The 21,067-nt window shown below is 39.3% G+C and overlaps 1 protein-coding gene across 1 annotated transcript in view; it reads left to right on the top strand.

Annotated features, from left to right (window-relative positions):
• The window catches only part of PPP1CC (protein phosphatase 1 catalytic subunit gamma), a 32,242-nt gene extending 19,008 nt beyond the window's left edge, over nucleotides 1–13,234 (top strand). Inside the window, exons 2-7 of the mRNA XM_074972482.1 lie at nucleotides 1,248–1,379; nucleotides 2,724–2,954; nucleotides 7,533–7,637; nucleotides 9,368–9,591; nucleotides 9,919–10,053; nucleotides 10,650–13,234. Of these exons, the coding sequence (XP_074828583.1) occupies nucleotides 1,248–1,379; nucleotides 2,724–2,954; nucleotides 7,533–7,637; nucleotides 9,368–9,591; nucleotides 9,919–10,053; nucleotides 10,650–10,739 (917 nt within the window). The 3' untranslated portion in view covers nucleotides 10,740–13,234. The remainder of the gene's footprint in view (nucleotides 1–1,247; nucleotides 1,380–2,723; nucleotides 2,955–7,532; nucleotides 7,638–9,367; nucleotides 9,592–9,918; nucleotides 10,054–10,649) is intronic.
• The last annotated feature ends 7,833 nt before the right edge of the window (nucleotides 13,235–21,067 follow it).

Here is a 21,067-nt window from a genome sequence, read left to right as displayed (position 1 = left end):
GCCATTTGAGATCTGGAGGGATGGGCCTGTAATGAGTCAACTGTTGAGGTAAAACACTTTGCGTAAGAGGGGCATTTACAACACACACCCTTTTTTCCTATTTAATAGGGCAAGGAGGAGACAAATATTGTCTCCACTCTGCTGTTACTGCACAGGGCATATCCCTAGCAGGAGCGATCTTACTATCATAGTGTCATTTTAATGCTTATTTGCAAAGAGCCCTGGGAGGCAAAAGAGGGGAGAGAGATGAGATCAGTAAAATTGAGGGGAAAGCTGCACTGGTAGCATACTTACTCAGAACAGAGTTGGGGTTTTTACTGTCAATTTAGCAAAGGTTGGAGACAATTTAAAAAAAAAAAAAAAACTTAACACCCTTCAAAAACTGAAGTACCAGTATTATTGACATTGACCAGTATTATTGGTATTGATTATTGGGAGGGAGCTATTTGTGGGGATGCAGAAATGTTGGGATACAAGGGCTGAAGAAAATACTGATGATACCAACAGTTAGTAGCAGAAAGGGTAGAGGATGGGGGAAAAGCAGGAAAAGAATTGAGGCTGGGATATGTGGGCCGGTGGTAAGAAACAAGATAGTGAGAAACCCAAATCCAAAAGGGCTAGGGTGAAAGCTAGGAAAAACAATGGTGCGTTGTATTTTTTGTTGGTTTTTGTGTTACAGTGAGGATCTTAAGAGTTTCTCTTGGCTATCAGTCGGGTAGCCCAAAAGCTCAAATGGAAAGTCTAGAAAATCTGCTGTCTAAAAGAGTAGAGTAGATTCCCTCTCAAATTCAATTCAATTCTTTGTAATCTTGAACCAGTCTTGTTCAGAATGAAACTACGGCTTTGCAAAGTGATCATCAAAATTTGGTAGCCAGAATGCGGGGGCGGGCACACTGGGGGAATGCAGAGCTCTCCCTGCAGCATAGACTCCAAAGGCTTCAATCCCGCTGGGCTGGGCTCCCTGCTCTGGGCATTGTGACATGCTGCACAGAGTCACAGTGCTACTCAGGTTTGGCCCAGCCACACCTCTCATGATGACAGGGCTGGCTGGGTCAAATTTGAGTGAGTGGTGCTACAGTCCCATAAACCTAGTCACAATGCCACTCTCACAGATTTGGCCTGGATGGCTCCCTCCTCAGGGGGACAAGACTAAACTTGAGCAGCACTGCAACCTTGGAGGTTGGGGGCAGGTTGGCACTTAACAAGTCATTTGATTCATTTAACCAATTTTTAACTTCTTCCCACAGTGAGGGGCTCAAAACCAGGTAAAAACGTCCAACTTCAAGAGAATGAAATTAGAGGACTGTGCTTGAAATCCAGAGAAATCTTTCTCAGTCAGCCTATTCTACTAGAACTTGAAGCCCCACTTAAAATATGTGGTAAGTATTGTGACTTACTGTGTATTGGTCAGTTGACACTTGACTTTCAGTGAACAGGCGTTAACTTGGAAATATCTTTGCAGAAATATTTTGTTTCTTACATACCTATCGATAGGTGTCTTAAATGTAACTAAAATAGAACTAATGTAAAACATCAATTGTAATCAGCTGATTTAAACAAAAGGCTGTAGCATAAGGGCATAAACAAACCAATGTCCAGTTAATCTAAAGAATAGTAATAAAGAGGGTAGCAAATACAGAAGTAAAAAAGTGGGGGATGAGGAGCAGAAACCCCAATGACAAAGATAAGGTGGCTGAAACTAGACTACCAAAAAAGGATGGATGGGCTACTTCCGGGCGGGGGAGTCCCAGAACAGAAGACCTTGTATGAAGCAAGCCCTGCCCTTAGCACAGTCCTGACTGAATCTAGGGATAGAACAGAGACCCACAGTAGTACTAGGCAAGGTATTTGGGGCATAGATTCCTAGCCTGTCTAATTTATATTGTGATGAAAGGCAAAATAGAAACCACTCCAGTAAGAATACATAACTCTTTTAAATAGCTCTTAAATTAGGTCGTTTTATTAAATCCTTTTCTAAGACTGAAGATTACCTCAATTTAGAGTAATTTGTTCATTATATCTTATAACTGCACAGCTGGTTTAAAGTCTAGTAGTCTTTATAAGTATGACTGCTAGGCATGCTCTGTTTTTAAAAAAAAAAAAAAAAAAAAAATCTAGACCAGAAGTGAAAGTAGCATTCACTTTCAAGCCAACTTTGCAGCTAGGATTTGAATAATCTTGTTACTTTCTTAACACATCCATAAATGGTACTCAAGATTTATATCTGGGAGAGATCTTCTAATTCTTACGTATGCAGCATTCTGAAATGAAAAGCTGCAGATGGATGCCATCTGGAGGCATTAAGACCAAAATAATGGGTCTTGATCATAGAATCTTTTCTCAAGCAAAATTCACATTGGAGTCGAATTGGAGATTACCTGAGTAAAGACTACAGGATTGGGCACAAAGAGCTTTAACTTTTGGATTGAGGTATTAAAAAATATGTATGAATATTCTTAGATAGCAATTCTTTGGTCATTCAGCACAATGTACTGGGTTATGTAACTTCAGTGACTCTGTATACTGCTGAATGTGCATAATTTTCATACTAAGACTAGAGACAGTTTGATTCTTCAGACATCTATGATGGGCAGCATGTAGCTTTACATGAGATATCAGAATTAGATGTAACTTTTCTCAAGTTTTACTTGGCTAGTAAGTCAATCAGCAATTTTAGTGAAGTTCTCGCTTATGTACCACTTATGAATGCCTTTGTTTTTAAGGTGACATCCATGGACAATACTATGACTTACTTCGACTCTTTGAATATGGAGGTTTTCCACCAGAAAGCAACTATCTATTTCTTGGTGACTATGTTGATAGAGGAAAACAGTCTTTAGAAACAATTTGTCTCTTATTGGCCTACAAAATCAAATATCCTGAGAATTTTTTCCTTCTTAGAGGGAACCATGAATGTGCCAGCATTAATAGAATTTATGGATTTTATGACGAATGTAAGTAACATTTGTTTTTTGGTGGATGGGAGAGGAGGGTTGTTATACACTTAATTATGCCAGCTTACAAAAATTCTCTCCTGGTCTCTGGTTTTATTTGAACTGTGTACTAACTTACAGCTTCTCTCTTGCATAGCTCAGGTGGCCTCTTGGCTTGTTTTGGCAGGTGAAATTTGTACCCTCAATGATCCAGTTATGGTCTGATCAGCAAAATAGAAACTACTGCGTAGAATGACTGGTATAATTTTATTGCTGTTTGATCACTGCTGTGATTAACAGCTCTGACTGCTGTACACTGTTAAAGTTCAAATTGTAAGCCTATCTAATCTTGTATAAGATAGAAATTCTAAATTGCAGTACAAAAATATTTACCTTTTCTCTGAAGTATAAAACTTGTGTGTATAATTACATTGTAAATCCTTTAGAGAATAAATGGTCCTTTATCCTATACCCCGCTAACCAGATAATAAATACAAGATTTGACTTTTTACAAAACTGTTTACATTAGAAATAGCTGATCCTTACTTCCCCTTTTCAGGAGGACCTGAATAGTGACATAGCATGAGGATGTAATGTGAACTAACCAGGGTGGATTGATTTAAATTAAAGCAGTTTTAAATCAACAAGCAAGAAACATTGATTTAAATCAGTCTATTTTAATCATGTTTGCATTTGTACTTTCTTTAGGAAAATAACTAAAACGGTGGTTTTTTTCCCCCTTTGGTAACCATTTGTAACTAAATATAGCCTTTACACTAAATTTGATGCTTTCTTTCATGAACCAGTAGGGTACACTATATCTATACAAATGTATTTAAGTAATGATATAACTTAACATACATGGTGATGGTACTGCCCACCTAATAACTTTTGGCCCAGAGTACTAGCGCGCCGCGCCCCCCCCCTTGCTCCAGAGACACTTTCATTATTTATCTACAGTGGAATAGCATGACTGAGGGAGCCATATATCAGAATATCTCATAGCTCACTGGTTAAAGAATTTTCCTGAGAGGTGGGAGACCCCTGTTCAAATCCTCTATGTCCTGACAGGATGGGGGAATTGAATCTGGGTTTTCCACAACCCAGGCAAGTGCTCTAACTACTTAGCTAAAACCTACAAGGTAGGTGCCACCTCAGTTGGCTGGATTTTCTCCTCCATCATCTGGATTTTGAATAAGTCCCAATGCTGTAAACAGCATCTGAGCATGCCTACCAGATTGGGCCATATACATGACTTAGGTGGCCAGATACCCGGTTCATAAATAACTCGGGGAGAACAAGGCAGGAGTGTGCATTCCCAGAGGCAGAAATAGTAAGCTCCTAGGGAACTCTTACAGCAAAAACCTAAGAGCCAAATGAATGTAGGCACCTACAGGGTTCAGCCAGCAGAAGTTTTGTGGATTGCAGTGGAGCTAAAACATACTGGATCCAATCCTGTCCTATGCTTTTCAAGATTCAACCTAGTAGATCTCATCCTCACGCCTATTTTTTTCATAGATTGGAAGACCAAAACAAGCTTCCCTGCTTTTTCAACTTCCAGTTGATTTCTTAATTTCAAATGAACTAGTAATAAAACTCAATTAGCAGAATAAACTGAAATGAAGGGAAAAATCTCTCTGCACCTGTAGAAGTGGCTACTGCTGTCCAAAAGCTGGTTTAGCACTTCAGCAATATCTGGTTCCAGTTGCTTAGGCAGTGACTTCCACCACTTTAGTGGTTTGACTTTCTTTAAAACTTGGCAACAAATATGTTGTACTATTTAATATTTTTTTGTATTTAATGTAAATGATTTTAATTGTAATTTTAGGGGTTTTAAATAAACTTGTATTTAATTCAAATAAGTCCACTTTTTTAAAGTTACCAGCTTTTATCCACCCTCTGCTGCCCCCACTCTTTAGAGGAGACAGAGAGGCAGCTCAGATTACAGGGTTGACAGTTACATCTCTTCCAAAGATCACGTTACTGTCTTCCAACAAAGGGAAGACAGTAAGGACCTGATATATTTCAAATATCATATATATTTTGGGGGCAGGAGGAGAATTAAAGCTATCTTTGTGCATCCTAATGGAACAGTAAATACTAAAATTGACTTCGGCTTGCAGTTTTACTTCTAAACTAAAATTGTAACTGGCATTCTTGTCTCTTGGTAAAAACAATCTTGCTGACAAGTGACTCTTATTTATGGTTTTGATTCCACTTCACTACTGGCTTATTAAAAGAAAACTCTTAAGATTTAAATATTCATAGTTTGGCAATGGAATGAGGAATCTTTCATGTCTTGTTCAGAGCTATCAGACTGGTAAATTTGATCTTGGTGGTCTTAGTATAAATGTATCCACATCATTCAGTTGCTACTATGGATGACAGAAGAGGGGCCAAGGAGTGAATGGTTCATGAAGACTGAATTACCTTCTAATACAGTATAGAGTGCTGAATTCCTATTACCCCTACTGTGACGCATAGACCTTCTGGTCTTCTAAACATTGGTGAACCTAATCCTTTACAAAGAGGACTTAAGTCTTCATAGTCAATTTGGCAACCAGCAATAATACTCTTTAAAAGAATGTTCATGTAAACTATATGAAAGCAGGATAGAAACTGACATGCAGTAGCCCACTGTGATGCGCTTGTTGCTTTAACGTTATTTTTCAAATACATGATCAGTAATTACACAACCTTTCAAATGGAATTGATTAAATGAATGCCGCTTTCCTAGTTATTGTGCCTTGTGACCTTAACTGTTGGCTGTGTGTGGACTAAAAGCATGCATAAAGACAGTTTTTTTTCATATGTGCTGTCCACAATATACACATTTGATTTTTAAAGTGCTGTGCTATTTCAAAATATAAACTTTGTTTGGAAAACCATTACCTTTTAAGTTTTAAAATTCCTTAGCCCTTTTTATACTATGGGGAGAATAAGGATACGAATTGTGCAGAAAACTAAGACAGTTTTTTGTTTTGCCAAACTTTATAAAGCTGGCTTCATAACTTATGACCCTTCATTATTAAAACACTTTCAAAGTCAAAAGAACACTCTATTTTTGATACAGTTGAGGGTTACTGGTGTCCTCTGAACTCTGAAAAAGATAATTTAGGTTTATATACCAAAATGTTAGTATAGCTCTAGTACCTTGTCCTATATTATCTTGTGCTGTGATCTAATTTGATATTGCATGCTGAGCAGTTTGGATTGTATGTGTATGGATGGAAGACCTCAAAGGAAAACCTAGGTCCCCCATGAAATTACATTGCTGATTCAATAGGTGGCCCTTGTTCCTGAGTGTTGGTGTGAACCCATTATCCCACCATGGTGTTGAGGGTAGCTTTTGGTAAACTCTGAGCCACATACAGTGTTGCTATGTACTGTTACCACTTGCCACTGGGAGAAAGTGTTGATTCCTATATTAATTAGGCTCTTTTAGGACAAAGACTACATAAGTATACAGTGTAAATCTTAACATAATTCCATACACAAGTTGCCCAACTTTAGGGGGGGGTCAGTAAGCAAAATACACTCTCTCTGAATACATTTGGTCTATGCTAAGTGTCTCTAAACAAGTGCTCAGTTAATCATAACTTCAGTGTGCTTAAAGTTACGTTTAAAAGCCTTCTGGGGTGAAATTAAAAAAAAAAATCCTAACGCTGGTTAACTTCACTTTTAAAGAGTTGAATGAAAATAGGGGGAGAACATGTAAAATACAGTAGACTTCATATGGGAGTGGGGGTCTCTTCCAACTTTATCTCACATTGATTCATCCAGAACGTTCTTTGGATGAATTAATGAGGCTTCTAAATCTTCTACATATTCACTGTTGAACAACATAGATTAGTCATAGATGTCTTTATATAAAACAGCATGCACCTCTGGTGCTGCTTAGGATAACTTTTATAAAGACAACTTTTTTTTTTAAATATGCTTAAATTTTAGGTCCGGGTTTTCTACTGAGCTTAGTTTCAACTGGATACAGTTGAGTAGAGTCTGGGTATTAGGGAGACAGTTGCACTCCCTGATTCTCTGACTGGTCTTATATCTGCTACAGTACCTGCTAAGTTAAGAGTCGCCTCAAGGCTGCTCTGAACACTAGTCAACAGTGGTTTCCAAGGGACAGTCTTTTAGTTACGTATTTCCAGAGTGCAGCACACTCCCCAAATGCCCCTGTACTGGGGCTGCGTGGGCGGGGAGGGGGGATAGGAGTTGGTTGAACTGTCTCTGTGCCTGTTTGAGAAGGTATGAGCAATGCAATGGAAGTAGAACAAGCCAGAGAATCTGGCCCTAACCTGTAAAAGGTCAGTCTCATTCTACACATGGAAACTCCTACGACTCCAAAAGAAACCTTTAAGAGACACTTGGCTTTTCTGAATTTGCTACAGTTTGAGACTCATTCAGACCTTTTTTTCATCAGCAGTAAAATGCATTGCATCTAAGAGGAGCTGATAGTGTGTGTGTGCGCTCGCACTTCATTTCTACACTGTGGCAAAGTTAAGACAGCAATGGTAGTATTGTAACATTGTTGGATCCTTTCTAGTTCTCATTTGGAGACCATATGTGTTTTTTTCCTCTAAAACTGTTTTGTAGGTAAAAGAAGATATAACATTAAGCTGTGGAAAACTTTTACAGACTGTTTTAACTGTTTACCAATTGCAGCCATTGTGGATGAGAAAATATTCTGCTGTCATGGAGGTATGTGGTGCTTCTCTAGTGGTTAGTCAAGTGATTGCTAATCCCTTACCTCTAGGTGTGCTAGTTCCATGTTTGTGTTTATGCATTTTCCATAGTTGGAAAATGACTCCCTGTTGGCTTAATCCTCGTTGCTGAAGTTCTGGAACACCTGTTCTCCCGGGGGGAATATGGGAGGCTCAATTCATGCACTGAGCTGGATATTGAAGGTTGAGGTTGAGGTTGAGCTGGATATTGAAGGGTAAGTTAAATAAACCAACCCTAAGTGGGTTGTCAAACTCTGGAACTTGCTGCATATATTTTTAGACATTGAAATACTTAATTGAGCAAGTAGTCTAGTACCATTTGGGATATATGGCTGGCTGCTTTTCCTGTTCCATAGACGTTCATCTGCACTCACATCTCCTTTCAAATAGAGAATCTATGCAATTTGCCAAATAGATGGCCTCAGAGACTTACATAGGTTCTAAAAAGGACAATAAATTCCAAGGACCTCCCTAGGACATGCCAGGGGGTTAGCCTATGCCTAAAAGTCAGTCTTATCCTTTTTGAAGTGTACTTAGGTTAAGTTTTTTAACAGCTGTTTATACCACTTCAGTAACTGAATGGGTCTAATGTATAAAACAGTCCAAGTGTCACAGCAGTGACATGTGGCTTATTGTAACTCTTGGTATTGGTCTATAATTTGCAACAATTATAGCTTAGCTAGACACTACGGTGAAAAATAGTATGAATATTCCTCAGTGTTACGGTAACTTAGTATCTCCCCATCTTAGTATTTCATGTTACTATTCCTGAACAATGAGACAAGTACAGTATTCTTTCTATTTAAATATCTTTCCGTTTGTGTCTTAAAGGCACACTTTATAGGTGTTCACAAATATTAAGCAGTGAGAATGTTGTATTGCAGTTCTGTAAAATGCAGAAGTGACCTTTCTCATCCTTCTGCCTAAATTTGTGAACTTCCACAATAGGCCACTGTTTCTGCTAAATCGTAAAACTGTGAAGACAAGTCACTAACACCTCTTTGTGGCATGATGTGGCCCTTCAGAGTACCATGCACTCGGTTCCTTCCTGATTCTCCCATAATTCATTTATAGCCTGGGGTATTTAAAGTAATGTCCCCTTGCTTGGAGTCTTAATTTGTTAAGTTGTTATACAATAGTGTCTTAGCCCTTCAGACCCAACCTGTCCCACTTGAGGCTTTCAGTTCATGCTTGTAGGCCACTCAGTTCCTTCCCCTTAATTAAGGGGTTTTAACCCTCCTTGTTGAGCTGTGCTATATTTCAGCAGTCAGGCTTCTCCTCACCAGGCTTTTTCCCCTCTTCTTTTTCTCTTTTCCCTTCTCCACTCCCCCCCCCGACTCCCCCAAGAGTTGGGCTTTATCATGTTCAAGAGGTCCTGTATAATACCTGGCCCTCAATTAGCTAGCTTTCATGTCACTCCTTTGCACTTTTTCCTTTATGGGGCCATGTCATGGAATAGGGTTGGCTGGCCGTGGGCTCCACTGCTTCTTGATGGTGAGAGACCACCCTGTTACAGAAAGCTTTTAAAAGTGAATAAAAATTAAGAATCGCCATAAAACTTTATAAATACTAATCACCACCAGCAAATCAACAGGGTGGACTTTAAGGCTTTTTGTGTCTTAATAGATGAGTCAAAATGTTTGTTAATGTGTGGAACATACTTTGAGTAAAACATTAACCATTTATACATCTTTAAACTCCTAATAGGCCTGTCGCCAGACCTTCAGTCAATGGAACAGATTCGGCGAATTATGCGCCCCACTGATGTACCAGATCAGGGTCTTCTTTGTGATCTGTTATGGTCCGACCCTGACAAAGACGTCTTAGGATGGGGTGAAAATGACAGAGGAGTGTCCTTCACATTTGGTGCTGAAGTGGTTGCAAAGTTTCTCCATAAACATGATTTGGATCTTATATGTAGAGCTCATCAGGTATTTTAATTTTTTTACAAGTACAATCCATGGTCCGGACCTTCCAGTGGGATCCTAGTGCCTCAGCAGAGTCCAATTAACTTCATTGCTAATAGATCACACTGCAGGATTGGGCCCTGTATCCATTCCTAATTGTTTTGATCTACTTAGTTTAGAATGTCTGTTGTCTAGGCTTAAATGGCTCTTCTACAGCTGTCTGTGCTAGACAGTCATACTATCTCACAGCTGTATGTGGGCTAACATAGGTGCATGTCATTTGAGAAATACTGTTATATGACTGTGTAGTAAGAAACTGTTCACTCTAATAGAGCTATTTGTCTGTTAAAGGTGGTTGAAGATGGGTATGAGTTCTTTGCAAAAAGGCAATTGGTAACTCTATTTTCTGCCCCAAATTACTGTGGAGAATTTGACAATGCTGGTGCCATGATGAGTGTGGATGAAACTCTCATGTGTTCTTTTCAGGTACAGTATTTTAAGATTTTGATTTTTAACAAATTTGCTCTTTAAAAAAACCCAACATACTATTGTAGAAATAAGAAAAGGAGTACTTGTGGCACCTTAGCTTATGCTCAAATAAATTGGTTAGTCTCTAAGGTGCCACAAGTACTCCTTTTCTTTTTGCGAATACAGACTAACACGGCTGCTACTCTGAACTCTATTGTAGAAATAGTTCTCACTGCAAATAGACTTTTACAAATGGGAAAGGTGGCTGGAAAGGCTACATTCAGTTCAGTCACTCATTCTCTTCTCAGAAAGGATTTAGGTTGCTGTCCACGTTGGCATAAAGTAGAGCACACTTCTCACCTTGAATTAGATTTTCCAACTGAAGTCTCGTCTGTTTTCCTGAATCTTACTGTCACGTGACTCCAGATTGTCTGGTCTAGTACTAGCATAACTGGGTGGGCAGGGATCACACTACTCCTAGCATTGAGCATGCAGAGCTGCTGGCTGACTTTACTCATCATGGTCACCTGTAGGATGTTTTTTACAAGCAAATTAGCAGATTGGCTTATTTGCTGGCTAAATCACCATAGTAAATGACTGAATTGTCTTTTCAGATTTTGAAACCTGCAGAGAAAAAGAAGCCTAATGCTAGCAGACCTGTAACGCCACCAAGGGGTATGATCACAAAACAAGCGAAGAAATAGTAAATTTGGTACTGCCTAGTTGGGACTTGTATTATAGTATATAACCTCCATTTTTAAAACTGTAACGTGTACTGTTCAGCTTGCTCAAAATAGATAATGTGTTTGTGGTTTTTCATTTTGATTTAATGAATGGCATTTGCTGGTTGTAACAGCAAATGAAAGACTTTTCTCCCTTCCCAAGAAGAGTTTTTAAAACTTCCCTTATGTCGGTGTTACAGCTGTACACTCCACAGCATCTTATCCTGTCATTATGGGTAATTGTACAACTGACTTTTTTGAATCTGTACAATGAGTAGTGTAAATGCTTGTTTTCTTCTTTAGGAACTAAAGAGGGCACTAGTGTGCTGTGAGATTAGAAATTTGTTACTGTCAGAAGTTACATACTGTTTATACAAACCACTGTGAACTTTTTTTACTTTAAAAATTTGTTTTAAAGGGATTGCTTTTCTTTTAATGTCTTGTCATGTACACATTAGTTTTATTGCTGTCAACATAAGAAATAACCCTCAACCTGACCAGCATCACTGGTATGATGTATATTTAATTAAAGCACACTTCCCCTCCCATATGCTTTAAATGAAAATTAAAGCCATTATTTTAAATGTTTGTGTCTCTTTCCTGAAGCCAAAGTTTCTGTTTAAAAAGCTGTATCTACACAACCCATCAAGATGAGTTGGCAGGGCTTTACATTCAAGCCTTTCTCTTGGAGATAAAAGGAAGTTTTGACTTTAAATAGCAAGTTGTAATGCTGTGCTGTTTGTGCTATTAATGGTAAAGGTAAACAATGTTTTGTACAATTTCAATATTCTGTTGAGTGAACCTTCTTACAGTTGCAGCTGTCCTGTGGCAGCCAGTTCCAGAAAGCAGTAACTTGTGGAAATGGTTCTAGATCTGCCTGAGAATTTGTCCATATCTGGCCTAAAGACTTGCTTCTGCAAAGAAGGCTAGACAATAACTTGATAAGCCAACCAAGCTCAGGAGTTATTTCTGTTCACCAGTTTATACAAATCTAAGTCTCTTGTTTTTAAAAACAAAACTGTTAATCTTTTTTTGAACAGATGACAGTGTACAATACCATGTAGTGAAAATAATTCACTTATTAAACGAAGAAATTGTTAAATCTTCTCAGTGTCTATTTATCAGCACAATACACACCTGAATTGTCAGAAGATTTGACCAAATTAGATGAATATATTGATCTGGAAATGCACAAACTCATCTTGGAATTATGTCGGCGCGTCACACACTTGAGGTATGTTTCTAAAGGGAAGGTCTTGATATAGATCCATCATGCTTGCCTGTAAAACTTGAGTGCCTCCCCATTAAAAGTGAGATGGGAGAGTTGTGCTGTCAGACTAACTTGCTAGAGACACTCCTGTAGATCCAGTATAGTATACAAGTAAATTTAAGTTCTGAATTTGTCACTGAAAATACAGCAGCTTAAATATTTGTCTTCCATATATCAAGATAGCTGCAACACAACTCCTAGACAGTTCTGTTTGCTTTCTGCTGGAATGGGGAAAGAATGTGCTGTAAGATCTTCCTGCAGCCTTGAACTGTGCTATTTTGCTTTCCCCTCAAAATTCAGACTCTTTGATACTCCTCCCCCAATTTCACCTTTGCAACCCAAAACTTGGTCTCATATCTTCAGTAGGCTTTACTAGTATAGTGGTACTTCCATTTAGTAGCAGTATAATGTGAGAGGGAATGTAAGTTTATATTTAAAGCCAAAAGCTTTAAATGATAGTAAGTTCCTGGTGATGAAGTTCCCAGATAAGAATGCTAATGGGGAAAATACTATACATTTTTTCTGAAAGACCTTGCAAAGTAGTATTTTAAAAGTAGAATGAAGTAGTTTGTCCAGCCTTCTTTCAAACAGCTTTGTCAGGAAGAACTCTTATCTCATATCTAAGTATATGGTTATCTGATTGTAATTACAGAACAAGTCTCCATCACTGTGAATGTTAAATTAATAGATTTTAAGGACAGAAGGAACCATTAAATCATCAGTCTGACTCTTTTGTATAACACAGGCTAAAGAATTTCATTGTTACTTCAATATGAAAGGAATTATATGAGGGGGTTGGCTGTGATAGCAGGGGACTGGACTCAGATAGGACTGAAGGGATCATTGAGCCCAATATGCTTTGTTCAAATGCAGGTTATCTCTGAGAGTCCTCTAATCTTGATTTGAAGACTACAACAGATTGAGCATCCACCACTTTCTTGATGGCTTGTTCCAATAGCTAATCACCCTAGCTGTTAGCAATAAGGCAAAAGATTTTAACTTTAATTTGTCTGGTTGTAACTTCTAGCCATTGGCTCTTGTTCTGCCTTACAGATAGATTAAAAATCCATTTAGTACAGTGGTTCTTAACCTTTGCTGCAGCCTGCACCCCTTTGGTTCTCAAAATATTTCTTGCACCCCTTATAAAAAATCATTTGAAGTAGGTCAGTTCTTTAAACCTAGATATATTTTGTTTGTGTATTACAGTAATTGTTTAAAAATGTATGTTAATAAATACATAGGTTTGATGAAACAAAGTAGTTGTACTTAATTTGTGTTTTCGATATTTACCTTCTAAAAAAAACCTGGCATGTCTCGCACCCCAAGTTAAGAACCACTGCTTTAGTACCAGATACCGTCTCCATATGAAAAGGAACAAGAAGCAGTAAGGATTTTTTTTTCCCTGATCAACCTTGTATAAGAGAACTTGTAGCAAGACACAGTTCTTATGCCATGCCCATCATGGTAAGTATCTGCATCTACTGAGGCTTATCTCTTCTCCCTGTTATGCCCTTCAGCACTATCTGTTTTACACCCATCTAATGGGATAAAGTGTTAATACTGAAGTAATATGGTGAGCACTAACTAGCTAAAACAGTTAAAATATAGTCTTAAATATTGCATGTCCTTGTTACTTAGACGTGAGCTCGTCTCTTACTAGAGCAGATGGGAACCAGGAATGGAGGTTTCTTGCCTGCTTGCTCCTATCTTTGCATTAAGTGGCCCCACAGTGCCCTATTTATCAGACACAGCCTTACAACATCACAGATGGGAACCATTTGCCTGATCAGATTTCCTCCAGTAGAGTTGGGTCATGTAGCTCTGGGTTAACGCAAGTCAGAATGGAGATTTGATTAGGAAGATCTCAGTGAAGTTCCTGTCATACCATGTGTTTTAACCTTGTAATATTTATAACTTATTTTCTACTCACATTGAATAGGGGAGTAGAAAATCCATTTGTCTTTTTGGACAAAATTACACGTCTGGTTGATAGAGGTAGTTACATTGTTGTATACATGGACTTCTTGAAGGCCTGTGACAGCACTGGTAGGACTGCTGCAAGAAGACTTCAAGAAGAACCTGGAAATAGTGGAGAAAGTTCAAAGGAGGATAACAAATGTTATCCAAGACCTGGAAAACAAGTCTTAGAATGTGAGGCTTAAGGAGCTCAATTTATGCAGCTTAGCAAAGAGAAAGTTGAGGTGGCTTGATAAAAGTATATACCAGACACACATGCGCGCACACACGCGTGATATCTAATAGTGGGAAGCTCTTAACTCATGTTGACAGACATAACCAGGTTCACTGGCTGGGACTTGAAGTTAGACCAGTTCAGCCTTGACATAAGACTATGTCCTAGCAGTGAGGATAATTAAACATGGGAATATCTTACAGCAGAGGTAGAGTTGTCACCATCACAGGGAGTTCTTAAAATTAGATACTTTTCTACAGCTTGTGTGTGCAGAGGCTTGGGCTGGTCCTGGGTGTCCTTTCAGGCTGAGAGGTCCTTTCCTTCATGGCCCATGGGGAGGACAGGATTGCCTGCATTGCCCTTGGTACGCTTACAACACTGGCAACTCTGCATTGACCATCACTATAATCAAAACTTAGGCTTCATCTGGTCACCTGCAGCAGTCTTGAAAGATTTTTATTTTTTATGCATAATTGGCAATATGTATCCAGGGTGTGTTTTACATTCCTTGAAAAACAAATTCTCCACAGATAAAGATGGTGTACCAGATGGGGTGGGCCTTGCCAGAAGATACCTGGGATTACCAGACAGCCCCACCCATCCTTCCATCACCATCTCTTGTTTGGCATTGATTATGGATAGGACAGCTCAATCCTTGTTTCTGTGAGGATGTTTCATTAGCCGTCTTGTCAGGCTGTGCAGACCCTCCTGTGGACAGCCTTTTGTGCCTATCACTGTTGCATTACCCCTAGGCTGTTGCTGCATCCTGTCACGAGATGCGGAGTGGATTAAAGTTGCTGTCAAATAAACTTTCTGGCAACACCACCCAGCAGTTATTTCCTTTATGTTCAGAATATTTACAAATGCTCACGGAATACAGCTTCAGACATCTGTCAAAATGTGCTGACCCTCCTGCCTTGCCCTGCAGAATCTCTCAGGCAGTAAGGTGCAAGACCTAGCACACAAGACATGGTTACAAGAGGATAAATCTCTGCCTAGGGCCACCTCAAAACTCCAGCAGTAGGGATGCTCAAAACTGCTCTTTCAATGCAAGATTCGTGATCTGTGCTAGTAAGAAACCACTCTTGGCTGTTTTTAAAAATGTTTTGTCAACTTTTTAAATTGAATCATATTTTCACTCCCCACATCCTTACCTTTTGTAATAAAATATATAATCTGTGGATTTCAGTTAAAAAAAAACAAAAACAAAAAACCCACTCTCCTGTAGCCATTTGGCCCAACCCTCTCACACTACATATGCACTAAAGGCTACCTCCTATCCAGACCTTACTTATAGGTCATGTTTTGACATCTTCAGGCTCAATTAGTATGATTCATTCTAGGCCCAAGTGCTCTTGAAACTTCATTTTATGCAGAATGCTATAATCAGCTTAATCGTTGCTCTTAGATTTACTACTCTTCGTTTCTAAGAGTAGTTCAGAATACTGGTTATAAAGCCCTGCATTTTCTGGGCATGGGAGAAGCTTCCCCTTGCATCTTGTTAAGGACAATTAAGAGTAGTTTGCAAGTTTGTGCTGTCTGTTCCTGATTAAAATCTGTGCCACTGGGGCACTGTCTTCACTTCCTCTTGTGAAGAGCCAGATTTGGGCAGTCCCCAGGCCCCTGAACAAGTTTGTTCCTACTTGACTCATAAGCAGTGTAAGTAGCTTTGAAGCAGCAAAATAGGAAAGTTTAGATGAGATACCTGCATTTTATTTCAGTTGTGTACTTTCTAAAACTACTGTTTTCAAATGGGTCAGAAAGAAGCACGAGCATAATACCTAGCTCTTTCATAGCACTTTCTGTCTTTAGAGCTCAAAGCACTTCATAAAGAAATTCCGCAACATTGCCCGCATTTTACAGATGGGGTAACAGTCTTTGTTTTCGTTAATAGCAGGAAATCGGAACTGAGTCAATTTTATGGCAAGTTTTTATATTAGAAATTTGTATCAAAGTGCTACCTCTTCTTTCTGGTAATTTTGTAGAAGTTACTCACTTATAGTTAGCTAGGAGCTGGGCCTTTTCTCTATTTCTAAGCATAATATAATAATACCTTGCTCTTACATAGAACTTTTCAACAGTACCTCTCAAGGTGCTTTACAAAGAAAGTCAATATCATTATCCTCATTTTACAGATGGGAAAACTGAGGCACAGAGAGTTGACATGACTTGCCCAAAGTGCCCCAGTAAGGCCTGGGCCAGAGCTGTAAATAGAACCCAGATCCTTAGAGCACTAGATGGGGACTATGTACTCGGTAACACTGCCTTCCTAAGTCTAATATAAGGCTATTAATTTGAATAAGTTGTTATCCAGTCTAATGTTCTGTGAGAACATTTTAATCAATTCTTTGGGATACTATTTTGGATAATGGTGCATCATATTTAACTTATCTGAACAAACAGCAAGATGGGACTCTTGGTTTAGCATCTCCCTCCAGAGAGCACATTCTCTACAATGAATCACCTTTTAATTTCCCCTGTTTCTCTTCACCCAGACTCCCACTAAGCTATTAACATCAGCAGGGCCTTGAATCTTAGGTTGATAATATCCTGTAATAGTTTAAAACCAAGAACACACACGATTAACTGGGCCCTTAGATGTGTATTCACTGTGCAGTAATTCAAATAAAAATATTTGAAAATGTAGAAAACATCCAAAAATATTTAAATAAATGGTTTTCTATTATTAACAGCACGATTAATCGTGATTAATTTTTTTAGTCGCTTGACAGCCGTAATTTGTCAGATGATGATAAAAGTCCAACAATTAATTTCCACTCTAGCAGCATTTCTAAAGTGACTCCCAATGCAGTGAATGGATTAAAAAATAAAATGCCAGCAAAAGGGATGCATGTGGAAGATAGGATTTATATAGTTTGGTTAAAAACCAGTAACTACTGGAGACTTGCTCTCATACTTCCCCAGAAGAGGGAGGATATGAGGAGCGTCTTGCAAAAAATGTACAGTTAATTAACTTTTTGATTAATAAGAGAGTTTGGATGAAGATTCCCTGTTGCATCAAAGACTTCATTTATGATTGCTGGGCTTTAGGATAAGGTAGCTACACTGTTAGGCTGTTGTGCATCAGAGGCTCCAGTTTTGTTGCTATGCTTTTCATCGTCCATGCTCAATTATTTATGGCCTCTTTTAGCTGTCTACCCTCGCTGGGTCTCTCATCACGTGTGATGGCTGTGTTCCTCACCAGGGCTAGGATACAAAGGGCCTCAATGCCCTGTTTAAAGGCCTCCTGCTCTTTTGTGGACATATGGATCATGCAGCTATTCATTTATTGCATCTTCTGAAAATGGAGCCTTGGGTTTGTAATCACCCTGATAAGCTCATCACCTCAACAACTGTGCTAATAAAGTGCCAGCGCCCTGTCAAATAAATCCACTCTAATTCATGATTATCTGGCTGACCCTGGACTAGGTTTATCCTGTATTAGAAAGACCTCTTTTGGCTCAGATCACTGTAGTGCTATCCCAGTGTTCTCATAGCAGGGGGAAAGGAAAGGGGAATTGGTTAGCTGTAATCTACAGGGAGTCAGTCTTTTTTTCATCTCCAACTTCTGAGATTCCTTTATACAGTAATTGTAAAAAAATGAGGAGTCCAGTGGCACCTTAAAGACTAACCGATTTATTTGGGCATAATCTTTCGTGGCTAAAAAAAAGCCCCCTCTTCAGATGCATCATTTGCATCTGAAGAAGTGGGTTTTTTACCCACGAAAGCTTACACCCAAATAAGTCTTTAAGGTGCCACCAGCCTCCTTGTTGTTTTTGTGGACACAGACTAACACAGCTCCCCCCGATACTTTATAATTGTGTGGCACTCTGCACTTTACTGTTTTGGTGCTTTCTGCACACGAGTGGGGTAAAAATGCTTAGATGGATGGAAATTTCCAGAGTGAAATCCTGTCCCATTGATTTCAGTGGGGCCAGAATTTCAGCCTCAGTCTCTTTTGCCCCTCCTCAGTTCTTTCTTTGTGCAAGTAGATGGTTGTGGGGCAAGGCACTGCCACTTCTGCCTTCTGTTGGATGGAATAATAGATTGACCCCGTCACCTGGAAATAATATTAAGTCCTAAAACTGTTACATCTAACAGAGGCTCCCTCATTTTAAGAGGGCAGAGGCCTGCATTTTTGGAACTGAAAGGAAGCATTTTGAAGCTGTAAACTAAATATTATTCAACTTCTTTGACACCAGGCACTGTTTGAACATTTGTTGAACCACTTTTCCAAGGAGTGGGTGACAGTTTGACTTTTTCATTAGCAGTTAACTTTGAGGAGATTTGATTTCATTTGACTAGAGAACAGCTAGAACAAAATGAGGAGGGATTTATTTTCCTTCAGTGAGACTATTTCAGATTTATTCCAACAAAGGAGAACATTAGACACATTCCCTTAATACTTTTTGGAGCTTACCTGCTGCTGTTCCAAAATCAGGCCTAGCTTAAAATGGGGTGGGGTGGGGGGAGAACAATCTAAAAAGAGGATTCTTCAAGACTTCTGATGAAGCATGGGGTCTGTAAAGTGAGATGGGTTAATCATGGCCTAATTTTCTAAGGCTTACACTTGTGTAATCCTTTTGACCCCTACACCTTGGACTACTTTTTAGAATTAATCTGCACACATTGTCTTTAGCTGAATTCTGATCTCTGCATAGACTCATGCTTTAATGTCATGCCTTGTCTGAATGTCAGTGGCATTTAGAGGTTAAAGCTTGTTATCAAATCAATAAATGCCACTTAAAAGAAACAGGTGTGTTTGCATGATATACTGTTCCACCAAATGCATGTCTGCTTAGCTGGCTCCTTTTAGTATATAGGATGAAGTGATTCTTGTAGTAAAACATTTTCTGCTAAGGAACTGTGAGGCCTGAAAATGAAAAATGTCAGTGAGAAAAAATAAGAAAAAAGTTCGGTTGAGGGGAGTGATGCAGATGGTGTGATACTTAGACTATTGGGGAAGGAGAGAGCTAACATTTATTCAGCAATGGAAGGAAAGCTAAAGGAATCAAACTTATCTTAACTATTACAGACTTTCACAATAGAACTCCACTCTTCTTATCCATCCTATTACCATGAGAGCAGCTTCTGCCTTAACTCTGCCAGTGAGGCCAATATGATCAGCTGCTTCTTCCTCAAACATCTATGTGCTGTCTCCCATGCTGACCCTTCAATGTGGGAAGAACTCCCAGTCAAAATCTGAAAAGCTACCACCTTACGCTCCAGGTTAGTTTGCCTCCTCCATAATGCATATAGAAAACCCTCCTCTCAGACTGGTTAGGCAAGTGGTGAGTTGTGATTATTGCTACTGATTGACTAGGATTTGCATATGTAAATCTTGGATGCAAAACCATCCCATTTTCTTTATTCCATCTTCCTGACTTCCTAAGTACTTGTTTGTCTCAGCCAACAATATAGCTATCATTGTTCCACAGTAGAACCTAAAATGCTAGTGTAGACAAGACTATAGGGAACTCAGGTGGCAGAGATTATAGCTTCTATATTCGGCTCATCCCCTTTATCTGAGTTCCTTCCAGTAGTGCACTAAGTCAGTGGCTCTCAACCTTTCCATACAGCTGTACCTCTTTCAGGTGTCTGATTTGTCTTGCGTACCCCAGGTTACACCTCGCTTAAAAACTACTTGCTTACAAAATCAGAGATAAAAATGCAGAAGGGTCACAGCACATTGTTACTGAAAAACTGCTGACTCTCATTTTTACCATATAATTATAAAAGATCAACTGGAATATAAATCTTGTACTTACATTTCAGTGTATAGTACACAGAGTGGTATAAACAAGTCGTCTGTATAACATTTTAGTTTGTACTGACTTTGCTAGAGCTTTTTACGTAGCCTGTTGTAAAACTAGGCAAATATCCAGAAGAGTTGATGTACCCCCTGGAAGACCTCTGTGTACCCCTGGTTGAGAACCACTGCATTAAGTGACATGACCAGCATTGTCATGTGTTGTTTAGTCCCTCATCCTATCCCAAGAGGGGAAACTTGAGGATCCTTTGTGGCTTACTTATTTACAAGCCTGAACTCAGTAGCATTCATCAATTTCTAAACTCTAGTTTATAGTTACCTCCAAGAGCCATTGTTCAGACAGGGAGCTCTAGCAGTATTTAAATAAGAAAGGGGATGGGAGTCGGAGGTAACAGATACAGTAGCTGCTATTCGTGATTACACTTATCACAGCAACCCAGGGCTTTCCCATTCTGAGTTTAGGGGATACTGTAAATAACTGTGCTACAATAAATAGCAAAGTGCAGTATCCTATGTATTTATTTACAGCCACTGTAGGTGAAGTGCAACCAACAAGGCGATAGGTGATCAGCAGCTATGGTGAAAGGTAGGGCACAAAAACTGGAACAGAACAGAAAAAAGAGCTTTCCCTCCCACGCTGGGCATAGTGACCCAGCTTTTCCTCCCACACAGGGCATAGCCCTGATCGGTGACCAAGAACTAAGGGGAAGTTGTCAGGGATAGATAAAAAGCCATTAAAATAAATCATAAAACTATAAATTATGTTTGTATCTAAATGAAAACAGGGTTTCCTTTCCCTGAAACGTCTGCCGCGCAAACAGCGCAGGAGGAGCACCTTAAGCAGAGGGGAACAGACCAGATTATTGTCACTGTCCTGCAGCCGGGTGAAGTGCAAACGAAGTAAGCAAACAGTATCAGGGGTGAGTAATGCCGGCGGAGGCACGTTCAAGTCCCCCAGCTGTTGTTAGTGGCAGGCTGAGAACCTGGGAACCCCCACGGACGCTGCACGAACTCTCAGGAAAGTTTCCCCCCTGGCTGGGAACTGCAGAATCCACCGCAGCCGGCGGGGTTTGATGTCC

This window comes from Natator depressus, chromosome 15, assembly GCF_965152275.1.
Source record: "Natator depressus isolate rNatDep1 chromosome 15, rNatDep2.hap1, whole genome shotgun sequence".
Lineage (NCBI taxonomy): Eukaryota > Metazoa > Chordata > Testudines > Cheloniidae > Natator > Natator depressus.
The sequence above is the reverse complement of the archived record's forward strand: the minus strand, read 5'-3'. Positions and strand labels throughout refer to the sequence as shown.